We start from the raw sequence: 21,185 nt of genomic DNA, 5'->3' as shown, positions 1-21,185 counted from the left end.
TTGGAGATGGCACTCAGCATCTCATGTATTCTGGAAAGAGGTCTAACATTTAGCTGTGTTTCCATTCTCTAACTTTGTTTCCAGTTGGAGGAAGGGAGCCTCGTGTCTCATTTACATGCTAGGCAAGTGTTCTTCCAGTGGGATGTGTCCACATACGTCTTATAAGCTTGTCATTTCAACATGTCCGTGTGCTATTGAGGTGGTTGGACATAAGTTTTTTTCTGTTTTGAAACATATTTCTAGTATGAGCCGCTTTTCAGGGTTCAATTGAAATACTCTTTTAAAGATAGAAAATAAAAGGAGCTGGCCGGGCAGTGGTGACGCACACCTTTAATCCCAGCACTCAGGAGGCAGAGGCAGGCGGATCTTTGAGTTCTAGGCCAGCCTGGTCTACAGAGCAAGATTCAGGAAATGCGCAAAGCTACACAGAGAAACCCTGTCTTGAAAAAAAAAAAAAAAAAAAAAAAAAGAAAGAAAGAAAAGAAAAGGAGCCAATATGATACATGAGTGCTTGACACAGAAAAGAGAAAATAATAAAGTCAGAACTACTTAAAATTTCCTAATCACAGTAATATATTTCATATTTTCTTTTAAAAATATTATGTTATATAATATATAAGTTTTATATATTATAAAGGGAGATGCAGGGAGGAAGTGGTGGATGGATATGATCAAAATATGTTGTATGACTGCATGGAACTACCAAAGAATGAAAAACATTACTTAAAATATTTTTGTAATTCAAGTTTAGCTTGTTAAACACCTGTGAAAAAGAACAAGAAGAAATGTTTTCTAGAATGATTAAGACCACAAAAACAAAACATATATGGGTTTAGAATGAACTTACCAGGCAGTGGGACTGGGACCTGTCCTCAGTGCATGAGCTGGCTGTTTGGAACCTGGAGCTTATGCAGGGACACTTGGCTCAGCCTGGGAGGAAGAGACTGGACCTGCCTGGACTGAGTCTACCAGGTTGAACTCAATCGCCAGGGGAGTCTTTGCCTTGGAGGAGATGGGAATATGGATAGGCTGGGGGGAAGGCGGGGAGGGGGAAGGGGAGAACAAGGAAATCTGTGGCTGATATGTAAAATTAAATTAAATTATAAAATTTAAAAAAAATTAGAATGAACTTACCATCAGTAAACATGAAGCATTAGAAATGTCCACTTCAAACAGGTTGAGGAGCTGTGTCATTCAATTGCTTCATATCCCATACGTTTGCTAATAAGGTTGCTCTGTTAAGGACTCTTGTTTAACTTTTTATGGAACGTTTTGTATTTCATACTGTATACCTCCTATCGTTCTTCAGCATCTAACTGCTTCACATTTTTAAAATTTCACATCTATTAATACCACTGAAAATCTGGGCATCTTGTCAAATACCACAGTATCCGATCAGTGTGCTGCTGGGATACTGCAGACTTTCTGATGGAAATGTGCTGTTGCCAATGCAGAGATAATAGTCCTGACCTGGGTCCAGGCTAGGCAAAGTTTTAGTTAATGGTAGCTTCTCACACTTAGTCATACTGTGATTGTTTATATGAAATGTATTTTGTCTTCAAATTGTTCCATGACCAACCTCAGTCTAAACTTTTGTTAAATAGCAAGCTTCTTGTGTCCATCATTAGCATGTTTTCTATGTTTACATCTGCATTTCAGTCTCTGTTTTTCTCGGTGCGATGCCCGTATCTTCTTCCCTCACTCACTGTCTTCCCAGTTATAAGAGGACTTCTGCCTTAACACGTTAAATAAAAATTTAGACTTTTTTCTTTGCCTTTACAATCATATTCATCAGAGGCCAATTGAGTTATTCTAGAAGAATGTCATCTTAAAACACCTGTGTCTTTCATAATTAATGGAGGTCACAGTTACATTTTACGATGTCTCTAGATGAAATGAGTCGTTCCGTTAATATGCTCCTGATGGCTCAACCTTTTCTTTAACGGCCTCTGAATCGTAGTACTTTACATGATGACACCATTCAACTTCATCTGTTAGGGACTGCACTGTGCCTTCAGAGAATGGATTGTTGTGTTTTGTGATTTGTTACTAATGCTCTGCTGGGGGATGAGATGTGACCCAATGATGAGTCCTTCAGTTCTAGAGTTAATAAGACATAAACTCCAGTAGAGGCAGAGAAAACCTATTTGGACATCTCGTGGTGGAAAAGATAAACAAGCTTTAACTTTGTCATTTGGCATCTGTCAAAGGCAGTGACTTTGCGATTTGAATTAGTCATCTGCATCTGTGGACTCCTCTGATAACATTACTCATAAACTGATCTGTTTATTGCATTTGAATGTGCAATATCTAATTTTATCCCAAGACCTTGGGAACAAGTGTCTAATTTTACTCCAGAAATACTAAGGAGATAGAACACCATATTTTTGTCTAGTATAGACATAAAACAAAACCAAATTTACCACTTAGCAAATTGTGGCTTCTTATTTCTAAAATGAGAAGAAAATATGTAAATAAAATAGTTCCTTTAAACCGTGTCACCATACACAGAACAGTTTAACATCTTAATCTTTTATACCAATGCCTTTCTCCCTTGAAGAATGACCGTAGTCCTCATTACTACTCGTTTACATCTAGAGGTGTTATGAAGACGAATGGGAATACTTAAAGCTTTGAGCTTCTCACAAATTGGCCCATTAGAGAAACAGATGCTAAGAGCAACATTTGGTTAGCATCTCTGCTTGGCTGGGAGCCTACAACATCACTCTTTCATGTTAGAAAGGTTGGTGGCCTTTCTCCTGGACCTCACATATATTGTTTTCCCACCTCTGCACTCACACAATTGCAAGATAAAGTGTGTGCCTCCTCTGCAGTGCCCTGGAGAACAGCCATTTGCAGGGAGCATAGATCTTACTTTGTGGTGTGAGTGGCCCAACGTCTGGGAGTATCAATTTTTTATTCCTTTTAGAAGATTTTCTTTCTTTTTGTAACCTTTAACTTCATAGGTCACTGACCTAAACTGTAATAGATCAAGTTGTCGTGGGAGATTTAAAGTCCTTCTTGTTGCTTAGCTGGACTGGAATTTTTGTGTAGCCAAAGTAGTCTTAAGTCTGTGCTGGGAGGAAAGCAGTTGAAAAAGAGGGTTGGAGGTTAGCAGGATCCAAAGTGTTTGCTCACATCATTTGGTCCAGGGGAGGGGATTAAGAGAATCCTGTCAGCACTTCACTTGGGATTCATCTTATAAAGAATATCTTTCAAATAGTTGGGCATTGTTGTTAAAGAGGACTAAAATGTGCAATGTTACATATTTGTAGTATAAAAAGAACCATCAGAGTATTTGTGTACTTACTTGGATTTCCTGTTATCTATTATTTATTAAACACACATTTAAAAGAATCTAAAAAAAAACCCAACAAATAAAAATAAAACCAAAACAAACAAAACAGCCTAACAGAGATTCAATCAATTAACATAAAAATGTACATTTAAATAGATACCTGTAATAAGTAAGGCTATACATAGTTCCTGTGACTTCAGTTTCAAATTTCCCACAAACTTTTTTTTTTATCAAGAATATAGTTTATAATTGGCTATCCAATATCAAATGGTCATCCCTGGAAACATACATACAAGTAGTATTATTCAGTTGAACAGGTTATGGTTATATTTAGGGATTCATATACACATACACATACATATACACCACCACCAACAACAACAACAATTAGTGAATTAGTGAAAAAGACACCACAGATTTGAAAGACAGAAAAGATGGGTATGTGGGAGAATTTGAAGGGAGGAAAGAGAAAGGGGTAGTTATGTAATTTTATTATTATTTCAAAAAGAAAAGATAACCAGACTGGTTTACAAATATTGTCGTAAGTCCTTATTAACTGAACTTATACAAACAGAGCCATCTTTCCCTGTTTTAGATGATGAGTTTTCAATCATATACGATAAGATTATTTTGAAATATTAGTTGAGCAAAATATAAACATTTAAATTAGTTGTCAGAAGTTACTGAAATTCGCTTGACATATTTATTTTTAATTTAATTTAATTTTATTTTTGTTAAATGGCTGTTGGTTACCTTTCCATCAACAAACTACTTTACAACATTAATATAGTTTAAGAACAGTTCTGCTTTGGCTCACAACATCAGAACTTTCAGCTGTGCCCATTTGCACCTTTTATGTTGGTGGAGATTGTAGTACATGAGACTTGTGTACCTTCTGTAGGTTGGGAAACAAAGAGACAGACAGACAGAACTGGCCAGGGTCCCCGTAGCTCCTTCAATGGCACACTAACAGTGACCTAACTTTTTACTACAAGACCATGTCCCCTAACAGTTCCTCTCTTCACAACAGTGCCACAATGGGTGACCACAGCTTCAGCACATGGACCCGGGAATAAACGGCCTATCCAAATTACAGAGATGTGGCTCATTAACTCAATCACTTCAAATGCTGCTTAATTATTCATTTTATTTAATTGGTTTTTCTGTAACAAGTGTGTGTGTGTGTGTGTGTGTGTGAGAGAGAGAGAGAGAGACAGAGACAGAGACAGAGACAGAGACAGAGAGACACAGAGAAAGAATATGTAAGGCCAGAAGCTGACAGGAAGTTATTCTTAGCTACTTTCAAATTCATTTTTTTGAGATTATGTCTCTCACCGAGCTCGGAGCTCACCAATTGGCTCCACTGGCAAGTGAGTTGTAGGACTCCCCTGTCTCCAGACTCCTCCCCCTCCCCTACCAACTGTAGGGCTACGGAGACAGAGCACCATACCCAGCTCCTCACAGCACTTCTGGGGATCTGAACTCAGGGCCTCATGCTTGTGCACTGTAACAGACACCTTTTCACTGAACCATCCTGTGCCTGTACACATGGTTCCTCAGAATAAAAAGGAATGTAATTCAGGAATAAATGCACATGCACACACATATATACACCACACACACACACACACACACACACACACACACACACACATATATATACCAGAGAGAGAGAGAGAGAGAGAGAGAGAACAGTAACAACAATTAAAGAAAAAGAGACCACCAACTTCAAAGAAAACAAGGGAGATGTGCATGGGAAGGTCTGGACGGAGGAAAGGGGGAATAGTGCAACTATATTTTAATCTAAAAAAAAAAACCACAAAAAAGTAAAAGCTAAAAGGATTGTCAATTATTTAAGTACGTTGACAGATTGTGTATTTTGACTCTCTTGTTTCATAAGTGCAGAGCCTGGTTCTTGCTCAAAGAAATGTGGGCAGGTAGTTTACAGAAGAATTTAAGAAAATAATGAAGGTGGAAGAGGGCTCCATGTAATCAAATCACAGTCAGACCAAACTGTTCTTTCAACAGAAAGACATATATCACTGCCAGATCATAGTCACTGAGGAGAAGGTCGATGGCCTGGAAGCAAATGCATTTTATGAGCAGCACTGGGGCCTGGTCGTCGTCTAGTGTGTGCAAATGTGTCTGTTGGAGATGAGAACTGACCACGTCCAAAGGTCTGCTGCTTCTGTCTCAGTTTGGTATAGGTGAAATGAGGAAGAGGAACTTGGACGGTTGGTTGTTGGTGCCATAAGACACAGATATAAACAAAGATAGGGTCTTTCTCTGAATCTCTACCACCTTGAACTATTTGCACTGTGTCTCTCCATATGTAGAACTTTCTTCTCTGCAAATTATTCCTTAGTGGCTTGCCTCCAAAAGATTTGTAGTTGCTGGTTCCACTTTAGATTAAAAACCACTGAAAATGAGTTTAAAACTATCAGTTCCCATTTTATAACCCAGGAAGTATGACCTAAGGACAAGTCATGTCTTCCTTTGTGCTTTTTCAGGGCAGCAGAGTAGAGGTAGTGACAATGATGGGACTTGCAAGGAGTGTGGGCTTGTTCCTAGGAGGCATCATCTCCTGTCCCCTTCTTATCACTTGCTGAGTGTCTCTGCCAAACAAATTTATTATCTAGGAGGTGGTGGGAAGGAAGTCATAGTCCTAAGGTGCTTTGAAGAAAAGTAGATACTGAAACTGACTGACAATGTCTTTAGGGAGCTGGGCTAAGTTTACAGGCTAGCAACAGATGAGAAGCAGACAACACAGTGTTTAGAAATTTGAATTTGTTTGGAGTGATGTGAATGGTCATTTCTAGTTTGGTGTCTTCTATTATGAGAAAACACTCAAAACTGGAACCAGATACTGCAGTGAGTAATCTTGGTACATCCTCTCATCCCTACTTCAAACAGAGAAAGGGCTTTGGACTCTTCTTCCCAGCCGCCATGTCCAAAGCTTCACAGAGTATCAGATGGGTACCACCACCTGCATTCTTCAGTGACCCAAAGATATGCGTTGATTTTATTTGGGTGTGGGACATTTTCCTAGAAAGTACCCAAGATCAGTACTATACTATGAACATGAAGATGTCTATGTACACACATACATACTTGAGTGTGGGGCCAGATAATGATCTTCAAAATATTACTAATACTTAGAGATACATATGTGAAAATATTTCTTAAATCGGAAAAGAACAGCTTGACTGGTCTCAGAACCAATACTCAGAAACAGTATTGCCAACTTCTCTGAATACTCAGTGGCACCACTCCCATTCCTACCAACAACTCAGCAGAGAGCCAGGCAGGGAAGACCGTTGGCTTTGCCCATCCTCTGTATTTGATCCTCCTCCATTTCCCTGCACAGTGGAACATACGCTGAGAACTATAATGCATTGAGAACTCTTAGTCATTTTCATAAACACATTAGACATTTGGACTGCCAATTGTATGCTTATAGTCAGTCAAGGTTTGGTGTTTTATGTCTGGACTTAAAACTTCCCCAATGTAGGTTTGAAGATGGTTATTGACTTCATTTTAGAGGCAAGGAGACTGGAGCACAGTCATTCAGTTTTCTTGGTAAGTTTGTTTGACTGCACAGCCCTAGCTTTGCACAAGTATTCTTAACCCACAGGTTACTGCAATAATAGAAGGGAAGCCTTCTGTAGGCAGAGCACCGAGTGGGAGATCCTGTGCTGTAGGGAGCTGATGCTTAGAGAGGCTATGGGGTGGTTTGCCTGGGCCTTGCCTCCGCTGCCTTTTCTAGGTCTCTTGTCTAAAATTCCCAACTGTGTGTAGATTCCCAACTTCCTTTCTAGGACTGCCCCCTGTCAGTGTCACACATGAGAATACACGCTTGTAAATATGCGTGTTTCCATAGTCCTTTTTACCCCCCACATATTCAGGATGTCCCCCTTGTCCTCCTCATAAGACATATTTTTGGAAACCTGTTCTCTTCAAGGTACCCACCTAAGGTGTTCCCTTTCTTCAAAAAACATTCTAAGTTTCATGTTGCATGTGGGAGAATAAACTAGCCAAGTTTTCTAGAACTTTCTTCCATAGCATATCAAGAGAAAAATTGAATATAGTGAACAGGCTACTGTTGTGATTTGAAGAACAGTTTTTTGAAACCACTTGAAAAACACGTTAGCACACAGGGACTGATGTGTAGCACTCATGACAGTAGCCCTAGTCCCTGTTCCCCATCTGTCTCTATCTACAGTTGCTGGGATGGTCTTCTCAAAACTACACCCTTGACCTGCTTTGGCTGGCATTTGTCTCCATTCCTGGAGCAGAGCAGTGTGTCTATTTCTTCCTTCCTTCCTTCCTTTCTTCCTTCCTTCCCTCTTTCCTTCCTTCCCTCTTTCCTTCCTCCCTCCCCCTCCCTTTCTTCCTTCCTTTCTTTCTTTTTTGTTTTTTTGAGACAGGGTTTCTCTGTGTAGCTTTGGAGCCTATCCTGGAACTCACGCTGTAGCTCAGGCTGGCCTCGAACTCACAGAGATCCACCTGCCTCTGGCTCCTAAGTGCTGGGATTAAAGGTGTGCACCACCACTGCCCAGCGTGTCTATTTCTGATAGCTTGTATCTACATGGCACCCTTCCCTCCCCAGCAGTGACTGTTACCTACATTTGTTTCTTATTGCTATTGAGATTATATTTCTCATCATGCCAGAGAAGTAACCTTAAAGCAAGCTATTATTACACATCTTTGTTCTTTGACTTCTCTGAAGCCCCCTGACCTTTTGCATCTTAAGGTGCACTTTTCCTTTGTGTTCGGTTTTCTCCTGAGGTACTGAAGTATACTTGGATTGACTATCTCTTCTCAAGGTGTTTCTACTGCCACAGTGCCTCCTCTTCCTGATGCTGTGGAGGCTCTCATGATTTCATCCTAAGGCAGAAGCACCTCTTGTGACAGAGGCCCAAAAGCTACATTCCAGAGTCTACTGTACCTCCAATTTATATTTTCCTTTGTCTGTGCTCCGCTGTGTCCTTTGCACATTTATTGAAACTGGTAGTTTTCTTGTCTCTGATTTCTATATCACATATGAGCTGCAAAGCTGGTTGAACTATTGACAGTATCAGTTTCCTTGTGAAAACTGGTAAATTTGTGCCTCCAAGCTGAACCCAACCAGCAAGGCAGATGCTGGGACACAGACTGGAGTCAGGGTCTAAGAATAAAACCTAGTGAATACAAGTGAGAGGCAAGAATAGACCCTGGAAGAAGACTTGTGTTTCATCTCCCTTAAGTTAAACTTATTTCCAGAGTCAAGTGCCCACGTCCTCTTCCTAATTCACAACAATGCTAGCAGGCAATGGGAGCGAGCATCTGTCCCGGGCATACACACTGCACAGTCCACAGCTCTCTCACCAGTCTCAAATGTATATCTCTTGAGAAGTCAGGTGACCCTATTCTCTGTTTCAGACAGCTGCGTCCCGTATTAGTAGCAGGGTGGTGTTTTGTCCCCCACATCACTACCTGTGTTTACCTATCATTCTCATGGTGCTTATGGACTCTGACTTTGGGGATCTATTAAAGGTAACATGCTCTCTGTTTGTGTTTTGCAGAAACTATCTCTTCAGATTGCAGCTTGAGGATCTGTCTCTCATCCAGGTAGGTGCAATTTGTTTTCCATAAGTTTTCATTTTTTCCACCTCAAGGAACTGAAGACAGATGCATGTAAATTTGTTGATCAGGGTGAACAAGGTTCGTTTCCCCAGTGGTCAGGCCCCAGGACTCTGAGCTGCCTTACCTGATGTGAAACACCACATCCCCTTTAATTTCCAATTAACCATTTCCTCCTGCATGTGGTCTCTTCACTCCCTGGATGTCATTCTGACTTCCTTTTCATCAGATGATAACAGGGCAAGGGACATCCCTTGAGTCCTGGAAGCATCTCTAGTTAGAGCGGGTATTGATTGTTTAGCTTGATGCATCTAGCTATCATGTTCTGATGAAACACCCTTTTCTCCTCTGTTTATCATTATGTAACTATGAATGCACTGGGTAAAGGCCACATAAAGTGAAGAGAAAATATTAACCTCTGAAAATGAAACTTGTTTCTGTTGCCACTTGGAGACTGAGCTTGACATCTTTGTGCTTGACTGTGTATTTTAGTGCAGATCTGATCACCGAAGCTTCTTTTCTTCCTCTAGTCTCTTAGGAAAGTATGCCAGGCAGGGTCTTCTAGAAGGGAAAAGAAGAGAGATACACAAAACTCCCCTACCAGTGTTCCCAGGCTTCCTGCAGACTGTGTTGGAATCCCCGGGTTGTGCAGAGTTTGGAAAATGGGCTTGAAACAACTTTAGAAATACCCTACTGTCCCAGGCTCTAAGGAGTTACTGGGCAGAAGTTGATCCTTTTCGTCTAGAATTCCTGTGCTTGTGAATATTCCAAAACACTAGAACTCGAGTTTAATATCAGATCCATCTTTCATTTTCCAATGTCTTAAAACAAGAAACTCCATAATCAGCTAATATTGCTATCCTTATCCCTGGACTTGTTATCCAGCACTAGGCTTATTAGTCATTATCAATTTCTTCATTGACAAAATAGCCACAAATTACCTTAACCATATGCTATCCATATTCAGTAAGGATGACCGAAACCATTCAAAGGAGGTGAAGCACAGCCCTTGTTCCACAGTTGTGTGTAGCTTTTGCTTTTTAAGTGATGTCGATGGATAAACCTTTGTAATAGTTTTATTGTGTTGGACACCAAATTGCCTGCTCATTGAAGTTTAGTGTACAACTTTAGCTGAACTGACTGATTGTTAGAATGTGAGTTTATTAATAAGCAATCAGAATGATCAGCAAGCTACAGGTACTTGCTTAAATTAAACAAAACAGTCCCAGAAATACAGAGACTGAAGGATGTCACTTGCATGTAGATCAAATGACTAATTCAAAGTAGCAGAGAAAAGAATGGCTACTGAAGGCTTGAAAGATGCAGAAAAGATCGGGAAGACCTTGGCCAAAGTATGCACAATTCCAGTTAGGCAGTGGGAATAACTCTAAGAGACCTCTCATACAGCTTGATAATTTCAGCTTTAATAACTGTACTATGTACTTTAAAATTGCTAAATACAGATTTTAAATTTTCTATCCACAGAATAATAGTAAATGTTTTAGGTAGTGTGCAGATTATGTAGCTTAAAGCTATTCTGCAATGTATATACATATAATAAAATCATGTTATAATCATAAATATATATAATTTATTTTTTACTGAAAACCAAGCAACAGTTTCAAACAAAAATTTTAATGTAATTTAAAAAATTTTTATAAATAATATGAAATATAGACCACTCAATATATAATATGTTCATTTCTACTCTCATGGTATAACACAGTATCTAGCTTCTCATCTGTGAAACATGAAAGTTGGGGAGATTACTTAGTTAGACCTGCATTCAGTCTCAGAACCAATGTGATAGGCAGGGTGGTGGTATGCAGCACTTATAATCTCAATGGCAAGGAAGTGGATCAGGTGGACGGATCCCTGGGCCTTGGCTTACTGCCTAGAAAGTCTAGCATACTTGATGAGTTCCAGACCAGTAGAGACCCTGCTTCTAATTAAAAATAAAAGGTGAATTGTGCTTGCAGTGGTCGCCTGTCTTCCACATGCATACACAATCATGAAAGAATAGACTCTCACAGAATTGTGCATCTGCACACACATGAATATTACACCCACCCTAACACAGGCACATAATAGGTGTGCAAATGTGTGCAAAGAAGCATGAAAGAAACAAGTGTGGTGTTGATTTGTTTCCTCTTTTCCTAGCTCTTGGGGTTTCGAGGTTCTAGAAGCATTAAATTCCAGGAAAGTGAGCACAGTTTACAAACAGAAGTTCCCACTGTGAGAAGCCAGTGTTTCTTGGAGAGATGATGATTCTAGGATAGAGAAAGGGTGATGTCAGATTAGATTGAAGGAGATTGTTTTAAAAAGGAGGAGGTGTTCAGAGATGGATGATGATCTGGCAGGACACAGAAGCCATCTGGGAGTGGGCTCCCTGAAGAAATAGAAAAATTGATTGCCAGGAGATGGTAGAAGTAGCAGATTATTAAACATTGAATCAGATAAGAATTTTTGAACATATGTTAGCATTAAAATAATAAAATGAGGTAAAAAAGCCAACTAAAATATTGAAGGAAAAATCTAATAGAAAATTAGGATTTGGCAATCATCACACTGAAAACTCCATGACATAAACATGATCCTTGGGTGGTAAATTTATTAATTGGATTTGAAGACAACCAGAATATTGATATTATCATGGCACTTATAAAGACAGCGGTTATTAATTGCACATGGAAAACTTGCACCTTGACAGTGAAGAACCCTCCTATGAACCTATAACCAATCAGTGTATCATGACTTCAGTAGTAATGGGCCAAATATCTATGATTTTTTTTTATACTGAGGAAGCAGCAGGGTTTCCATGACAACTTACAAAAATTATAACCAATCTCATAATGCAGAAACATCACTCGAGCCCAGATAAACATCTGAAAAAAAAATCTGGCTTAGAACTTTCAAGCATTACAGTCATGTGATGTATGTGTATCTGAATAAAGAGTTGCTTCATCCAAAAAGAGAACACATAAATATGTCTATCAAGTATAATACTTCCTCCAAACTGATGCTTAAAACACTCTCTTTTTCACGCTACAAGTGGCACTTTTGAGACAACTCAAAAATTTGAAGGTCAATAGATAAGATAGAACCTTAATGTCCTATAAATACACAAATATTAATCCCTTGATTTACATAATTATGATGGTAAGTGTTATGGAAAGAATGCCCTTATTTTTTGGAAAACCATAACAAAATGTATGTGGTTGCTATGGTTTGAATGTGAAGTGTCTTCCACAGCTTGTGTGTCTGGACACTTGTCCTCAGCTGATGGTACTGTTTGGGAACATTGTGGGATCTTTAGAGGTGGCGCCCTGATGGAGGAAGAAAGTCACAGCATTGGGCTGGAGGGTAGGGATGAGGTGGGGCTTCGTAATCCAGCTCAACTTTCTCTTCACTTTCTGCGGTTTGCCTGTGGATGCAGCGTGACCTAGCCTCCTGGTCCTGCTGCCAAGGCTTCCCCGCCATGATCCATGACAGAATGTAGTTCTTGGTGCTGTGAGCCAGAATGAAGTCTTTCTCACTTCAATTTCATCTTGCTCGGTATTTAACCACAGCAAAGTGAAAAGTAACTAATGAAGGAATAAAGGGCATCACATTTGTAAGTTACTTGTGAATGACTTAAGTCGTATGTGTGCACTTGCCACAAACACCTACAAAGTGAATACTTTGATAACATTAATGGGGAAGTTGGGATAAAAATCATAATTATTCATAAAAATCACATCATAATAAATGCAGAGAGCTCCAGGCATGTAGTTACTATTAAGCTGAGAATAGCATGTTGCAAGGACAAGGAGACTAATTGCCTTCCCAGGCATCACTTCCTTTTGCCAGGACTACCTTTGACAGGGTCACATGTAGGTTGTCTACAGCAGAGAGCACTCTTAGGGAAAACGAGAAGCATGTCAGTCTCGTCACCCGGAGCACCCTCAGTCTGCTCACACAGACTGGGGAAGACAGTGACATCTTACTGGCGGTTTTCAAACCACAGCTCTGATAACGGGAGCCACCCTCCACCCGCTGGAGTGCATGCCAGGCACTGCAGCTCTCCTGTCAAGTGTCTGTGTCTGCAGGACTGTGGCCTGTTGTTTATTCAGTGTTACTAGACACAAAGCTAACAATTCTTTTCAACACTATTTGTTTCTCCTGTGTCCCCAAGAAACAGGTCTCACTGAATTCCATGAATATTTTATTTTTATTTAAATGATTACTTCCAAGGGTGAAAAAATAATAATGGAATAAACACTGGCAAACAAAGGGCTGCATTGTTCTAATGAATAGGTCATCTGAGAAGCCCGAGGATGCCTCAGTCCATAAAGACACTTGCTGCTGAACCCCAATCCTGAGTTTGCTCTCAGGAATCACATGGCAAATCTACATGCACACACACACACACACACACACACACACACACACACATGAGAGAGAATGTGTGTGTATGTGTGTGTGTGTGTGTGCTAAAATCAAATACAATATTAAGTCTTAGGTAATTGTATATTATCTGTTAATCTCAATGAAAAAATAAAGATACGGTAGTGCATCTTATATTACTGTAGCCCAATATTGCTATTCTAACATGGGATCATTACTGGAAGTGGCTGAGATATTCCGACTTCAGTGTGGTTAATACTGAGGTTTATTTGCATTTTGTGTCTCTAGCCTGCATTAACTGAACCGGCCATGTTGGGTATTCAGCACTCCTGTTGGACAGTGCAGTTGTGAGGAGGAACAGGATATTTATAACTTCTGTGATTTCGGTTACTTTATACAAAGATTATTTTCTGCTAGAGAGAACCGAGATTGAATTATATACCTTAGGTTAGCAGTTTTTTTCCCTCTCCTCTTTTTTTAAAGTCTTAAAAAAAATCAGATCTATAAAAAGAGAGATCTGAGACCATGGAGGACAGTTTAGCAGGAATCTTAAAAGTTCTTATTAATAAAATCAAACCCGAGGCAAGTTATTGGGGTCCATGCTGGTAGATCAGAGAGACAGGACAAGCCACAGCTATCTCACCTGGCCAGATCCTCAGCTGGTCTTGTCTCCTCAGACTGGAGGCCTCTGAGTCCTCATCCGGAATGGGTCTCAGCTGAACTGTGTTGCTCCATAGCCTGAAAGCTTAACCAGCCAAATGCCTAACCAGCCCAAAATGCCTCTAGTTTCTGGTCCTCACGCCTTATATATCTTTCTACTTTCTACCACCACTCCCTGGGATTAAGGGCTGGCTTTCTGGGATTAAAGGCGTGTCACCATGCTTGGCTATTTCCAATGTGGCCTTGAACTCACAGAGATCCAGAGGGATTTCTATCTCTGGGATGCTAGGATTAAAGGTGTGAGTGCCACCATTTTCTAGCCTTTGTATCTAGTGGCTGTCTGTTCTCTGACCCCAGATATTTTTATTAGAGTACACAATATTTTGGGGAACACAATACCACCACATCTCCTCTCTTTTTGTCTAAAATTAAAGAAAGCTTATAACTAATACAAGAAAACAATCTAATAAGTATATACAATATATACAGACAGAAATTACATTAATGATGTCTAGTCCATTAACATTTGACAGATTCAGATAAAAACTCCATTATATATATTAACAATGTCCAGTCCAGTAACATCTGATAAACTCAGACCAAAAAAATTTCATTACTTTTCTCATTTAAAACAAGGAGTTCCTTTTTAAAAGTAGATTCCATAATCTCCCTTTTTATCTTATCATATCCATATTCTCTTTTTTTTTCTTTTCATAATAGATTCAGTAGTCTACCTTTTGTTATTTTTATATCTTCCCCTTTTTCTTCAGTGTAGATTCAATGATCTACCTATTTATCCTATTATTTATCTTTTTTCTCAGAGTAGATTCGATGATCTATCTCATATCTATATTCTCTTTTTATCTTTTTTCTCAGAGTAGATTCGATGATCTATCTCATATCTATATTCTCTTTTTCTTTTTGCTTTCTAGGGGTGAAGATATCTTTAGGGAATCTTGAAAAGAACATTTTTGGGTTAATCATCAAGTCCTGTATCATTTGTCCAGTCTCTGCATAATAGGAAAGTTCAGGGCTTGTTTCAAGTCCTTGTTCGAGTAGTCTGTCAGGCTGGATCATCTCAACTAGTCTCTCGAAATTGTCCTGACCAGTTTGTAGTCCAAAGTCCATTTTTCCATGGTGTTAATTGGCTTAATGGCTTTATCATAGTCCATGTGGAATCATCGTTATAGGATCCTGTCATCTTTTTGAAGTCACTGTTAGGCATGGTCATGGTTTCCTGCAGACTTTTTTTTTTTTTTTTTTTTTTTTTTTTGCCTCCTCTGTGGTTTGGAGCAATCACAGTCTGATAAATGTCTGTCTCTCGGAACCATAAACATTCTTCCCTAGAACAGAAAATCTTCACAACAATTTCTCCCCACCATTTTTCTTGCCAAACTTTTCCAAACTGACCTTTGCCGATGCTTTCTTGTAACACGGTGGTCCTGGCAATTCTTCTCTGAACCAGCAGCAGTAAACACTTCGTCCCAGGTAGCAGCATCACCGCAGTCACCAACATGATGAGAAGGAGCTGGCAACGTGGAGCAGTAGCCACTGCTTCCATGGTCCCACCACTGTTTGTGGCTCAGTCCGGGCCAAAGCTTCTCCCAAACCTCCTAGGCTGGCTCAAACTCGGATCCTCCTGCCTCTGTCTCCTTCAGCAAATCCTACCGGCGTGTGCCACCACAACCGGCTGAGTATAGCTTGGGCCTGCGCTGGGGCTCACAAGGCCACAGCAAACAGCTTTTTCATGAATTCGTAACACGAACGTTGGCGCCAGATTTAGCAGGAATCTTAAAAGTTCTTATTAATAAAATCAAACCCGAGGCAAGTTATTGGGGTCCATGCTGGTAGATCAGAGAGACAGGACAAGCCACAGCTATCTCACCTGGCCAGATCCTCAGCTGGTCTTGTCTCCTCAGACTGGAGGCCTCTGAGTCCTCATCCGGAATGGGTCTCAGCTGAACTGTGTTGCTCCATAGCCTGAAAGCTTAACCAGCCAAATGCCTAACCAGCCCAAAATGCCTCTAGTTTCTGGTCCTCACGCCTTATATATCTTTCTACTTTCTACCACCACTCCCTGGGATTAAGGGCTGGCTTTCTGGGATTAAAGGCGTGTCACCATGCTTGGCTATTTCCAATGTGGCCTTGAACTCACAGAGATCCAGAGGGATTTCTATCTCTGGGATGCTAGGATTAAAGGTGTGAGTGCCACCATTTTCTAGCCTTTGTATCTAGTGGCTGTCTGTTCTCTGACCCCAGATATTTTTATTAGAGTACACAATATTTTGGGGAACACAATACCACCACAGGACAGCAAATCTGAAAGGGAAAAAAAATTCTAAGTCAAGGGGATGCCAATAAAGACGGCCTCTCTGCAGCCTCTGTGTGGCTGGGCAGGGCTAGCTCTTGCTCCCTCTGCTAGACACCATGGCCTCCTTCACGTGGCTGGTTTCTTACTCATCTCTCTCACCACCTTGCACACTTCTACCTTTCCTGCTGGTGTCGAGCTGCTTCTTGGTCCCCCATACACTGGCTGTTCCCACATTCAAGTACATTCCTTTGTAGCCAGCCCTCTCTTGGCTTGACCTTCTTCATGTACAAAAATAATTGAATCCTCCATCCTCATGTCAGTCATTTGCTTTGGATCCTATCATCAAAAGGAAGGTTGGCTGGTGGCCCTGAGGGGGTTCTCAGAGCTATAGCCTTCCTTTCTGATCAGTACTCATGCCTCACCTGGCAATCATTCTGTGTTTTATTTCTCTCAGTGTGCTTACTCACTGCATTAAATACCAGGCAGCATCTAAAACATAATTTTCTAACCTCTTGAAGCACCATATGTTTCATTATTCCTTTACCTTTATTTGTTACATTTATTTACAGCATGCATGCATGCACGCACGCACGCACGCACGCATGCACGCACACACGCGTGCGTGTGCGTGTGTGTATGTGTGTGTGTGTGTGTGTGTGTCTGAAGGGGGTGTTTGTGCATGAACCATGACCCATGAGGAGGTCAGAAGAGAACCCCAAGAAGTCAATTCTCCTCCTCTGCCATTTGGGATAGGGATAGAACTCAGGTCCTCAGACTTGGTGGCAAGCACCTGTACCTACTGAGGCATTTTGTCAGTTCCTACTTTGTCTTTCTAAAGTTCATATTACTGAGGTATGAGATAGACTTCTCAGAAATGCTCTGAAAGAGACACTTGAAAATGTCCACTCTCAGCTCTGTAGAAATCTCAGGACGAGGGTGAACAGGCAAATCCGGACTCTGGAATGTTCTTCTTTACACACCAGGCCCTGTAGTCCCTATGCTCTCTACTGTCCTAGTCAGTTCCTTTGTCTCAGTTTCCTGTCATGTCTTGATTTTGGATGAGCATCAGTGCCGAGCCAGCACACGCGGAAAGGTGTTCCTCTCCTCTTCTCTTCTCTTCAGTGAATTTCTCAGTGATCAAGAAACTCCAGGAAGGTCAGGGTGTTCTACACTATATGGTGTCTGTTAAACATTGTTATTTGTTGTGAGATACTCTGTATGAAGATGTTTTGCTGTGATTGGTGTAAAAAAGCTCAACATCCAACAGCTATGCAGGAGAATAGGTGGAATTTCCGAGGAGAGAAAGGAAGAGGAGGAGGAATGTAGGCATGGAAGAGAAGCCAGGAGACACATAGAGGAAACAGAAGGTACAAGATGGAAGAGAGTTAACGCCATGTGACAGAATATCAACTAATGGAAGTGAGTTAATTTAAGTTATAAAAGCTAGTTAGGAACAAGCCTAAGCTATAGACTGAGCTTTCATAATTAATGAGAAGTCTCCATGTCATTATTTGGGAGCTAGCTGGCTGGATAGAGTAAGACTTGCTAGAGTTATTGGTGTTGATTTAGCTTTGTGGATCCCTGCTGAAATCCTAAGTATTCTGTAGAATTGTTACCAGAGAAACCTCATTATGAGGTCATATTTCCTGAGAGACCTGATGCAAGGAGCTGGAACAGAGTAAACAACTACTGCCAGTTGGAGGACACTTCTGCCCACATGGACCTCATTGCACCAGTCAACAGAGGCATCAACAGTGAAGTCTTGAAAGCCTTGATTGGAGATTACTTACTCTGAGTGGATACGATGTGTTGGAAGCCAATCTCCACTGTCATCACAGGAATATTCCCATGTACATATGCCGCGAAGTGGCTACATGTGGATTGTTCATTATGACTTCAAGCACACATACTTTAATATGGAAAGAGAAACACCCAAGAGCTGCTTTTCATTACAGAAATTAAACCTGTTTTCCATCAATGACTTGAGAATCCAGCATCAGTGTTGTATCACTTGCAGGGCACCTTTCCACCGAGAAATGGTGGCAGATGTCCTGGCACACTGTTAGTCAGCCATGCCTGTTGAAGACCAGTCATTCTCTGATGTAGTAAGAGTCTGCCATTCTATGTCTCTGTCTCCTGCTTTGTGTTGTCGTAAGAGATTCAAACCTCTATCATCACATTCGTCCCTGCCTCAATGATGACATTTGTTTTAGGGGAAAAACTCTCTAATAAAACTAGAACAACACAGCTTCCAGGAGAACTGAGTAACCACACTTGCTGCCTCAGCCTGTGGTGGAATCCCACTGGACAGGTCCTGAAGAGTACAAAGAAAAACTTCAGCTCACCACTCACCATCTTTGGGGAAATAGTTCAAAATCTGCACTCATGACCCTTGGTTTCCAAAAGAAAAGAATTCCCTGACTTTCTCACAACATCGAAGACAAGCATAAAAACAGAAATCTGAGTGTTCTCTCACCACTGGCCTCTTTATGACTTCTAGTGTCTGGTCTCTTCACTCCATAGTCACTGTGGGCAGAAAACATTGTCAGAAGCTACAGCAGGTGTTAATTTCTTTTTCTGTGTATCCATGATTGGGAATTGATTCTCAGCTTGTGTCGATGTTTAAGCCAGCTGTTCCCAAACAGGGCAGTTTTGATTTTTTTCTTCTGAGGTATTTGACAATGTCTAGCACACTCTTCATGGTCATGATGATATATATTCTATACTGCATAGAGCAGTGCCTCCCACCCAGCAAAGCATTCTCTCATTCTGCATGGCTTACTGCCAAGACTGCATGCACGCCTTTGCTGCTATCCCAGTTATCACATATTTTGAATATACCAGATTTCTGGTTCATGAATTGGTGTTTATTACTTCATTGCATCTAGAAGATTTATGACATTCTAGGAAATTTATCTCTTTAGATTTTTCTCAATGTAAACAATCCACAACATGTTTAAACCCTTGGTGACCACGCCTAAAGAATCTGTTGTGATTCTTGGGTTTAAATTGCCTCCTTTTATTAATATGAGATTAAATTTAAAAATGAATTAAGTCAATTTATAACATACACTCTAATGGGCCATAACACTCATATAACTACCCTCGGCTGGAAATCTAAAGAATGATTAACTAATTAATAATTTAGAATAATTATTCCAAAGAGATAGTCACGTTGATTAATTTTTTAAATTATGTTTTGTGTGTATTGAGTTGGGAGAGCCTGACCTCCCCCATGGCTCTGAGAAATCGTGACTCCAAAGCATCATCTCCATTTGTCTTTCTTTACCACATGTTCTAAAAATCATAGTTTTCTAGAAGCAGAAGGATTTGATTACATCCTTTCAAGGGTCAACGAATTAAGATCATAAAGTTGATCAACACAGCTCCGCCTGCTCATTTGCATATAGTTAGCATGCAATCGTGGCTATCTGTGGCTGCCAATTAGAGGACTTGAGCAGCCCCAGCATAGATCATCAGAGCCTGAAGTATTTATGTTTCATCTTAACAATATGTTTTTTTAATCTCGTGTCTGAGTGATAGCAACTTTTCAATGAGTATTTCCTGACAGAAGAGGGAAGTGAATACAATGTAAGTCAGGGTCATATGTTTTGGTTGTTGTTTCACATTCTAAAACAGTATTTGGTTGATGAGTTTCTTTGTGCTTCCTTACATGATAGAGGTCTGATGAAGACCTTGGCTAATAGCCTGGAACCCAAGTAGCCCCTCTTTCCTTATCTGCTAGTGTCTTACATCTTGCTCACTGGTCAGGATTTCTGCCAAGCACTATTGTGTCTACCAGTCTGTTCAAACACTTTTTTCCCCCTACCTTTGTAGCTTCTTGGAGGTTTTGCTGTTGAATAGTTGTGCTTCACACAGAGCCTGGCTGAACTTTCACTTGTTCCACAATATCCTTACCAAGTTGGGTAGACTCCCGTCAACAGACAGTCTTTCCCCCTCCTTCACTGAGAGACGTAGACTCATTTCTCCACGCCTGACATTACAGGGCAGGCTTTGTGGGGCTCTGTTTCATGTTGCCATTTGGGAACACCATGAGCTTTGGTTGATAGTGACCCTATCACTATCAACCCACCTTTCACAGAGTAGCCTGGGAGAGTGAGCAGAGATCTGCATGAGCATCCGTTCTCAGTCAAATTCCACTGGCTGTAACTTAGTCCTGTGTTCTGCAACAGTTACAAGGCAGGCTGGGAAATGCGGCTTCTCTGTCTATCGAGGGTGAACAGGAGATGCAGGCATCACACATGAGCACGGAATAGCAACACAGCCAGGAGAGCAAGACGGAGCCCAAGAGTGCGCCTCTGTGTTCTCCTCCTCTAACCTACCTACTTAGAATTTTTTACTGTACACAAACAGATTTATTCATGCCTCAGACATTTTTGTGAATAATAAGCATGGTACTCTGAGGAAGGCACTTAACCTCTCTGGACCTCAATTTTCTCCACAGTACATTTTGGAGAGGAGACTCAAGAACTGTGGATTATCCCTGAAGTCCCTGCCAGCCCTGGAATTTTAAGCATCCTGCTGACTTGCCCTTCAGTCTTTGCTTGAATGATCCCTGTTTCTGCATCTTTAAGGAAAGCAGTTCCCATTAACTCGTGTACTGTTTATTTGGTAGAGTTTTAAAGTTGTAATCATGGTGAAATAATGATGTCAATCACGGCAATAAGAATGATCACACATTTATTGTGCCCCTACCCTGCATTCGGCTGTTAGAAAGCAACATCTCAGTTGTAGAGAATTGCTAAGGTTTGTGTCCAATTTAATCTTATTGACGAATTCAGGCTCAGGGCGCAGGTGTCTGCATCAAGGTGTTCAATTCATGTGTGGTCAAGTGAGGGTATGGAGGACTTCAGATGAACTGGCTGCTTCAGCTCTATCTAGTATTGT

General features: G+C 40.7%; 1 protein-coding gene across 1 annotated transcript in view; it reads left to right on the top strand.

Moving 5' to 3' along the window:
- Positions 1–21,185, top strand: part of Sema5a (semaphorin 5A) — a 466,375-nt gene that overhangs the window by 230,787 nt on the left and 214,403 nt on the right. Inside the window, 1 exon segment of the mRNA XM_037209370.1 lies at positions 8,863–8,908. Coding sequence (XP_037065265.1) covers positions 8,863–8,908 — 46 coding nt within the window.

This window comes from Peromyscus leucopus, chromosome 11, assembly GCF_004664715.2.
Source record: "Peromyscus leucopus breed LL Stock chromosome 11, UCI_PerLeu_2.1, whole genome shotgun sequence".
Lineage (NCBI taxonomy): Eukaryota > Metazoa > Chordata > Mammalia > Rodentia > Cricetidae > Peromyscus > Peromyscus leucopus.
The sequence above is the reverse complement of the archived record's forward strand: the minus strand, read 5'-3'. Positions and strand labels throughout refer to the sequence as shown.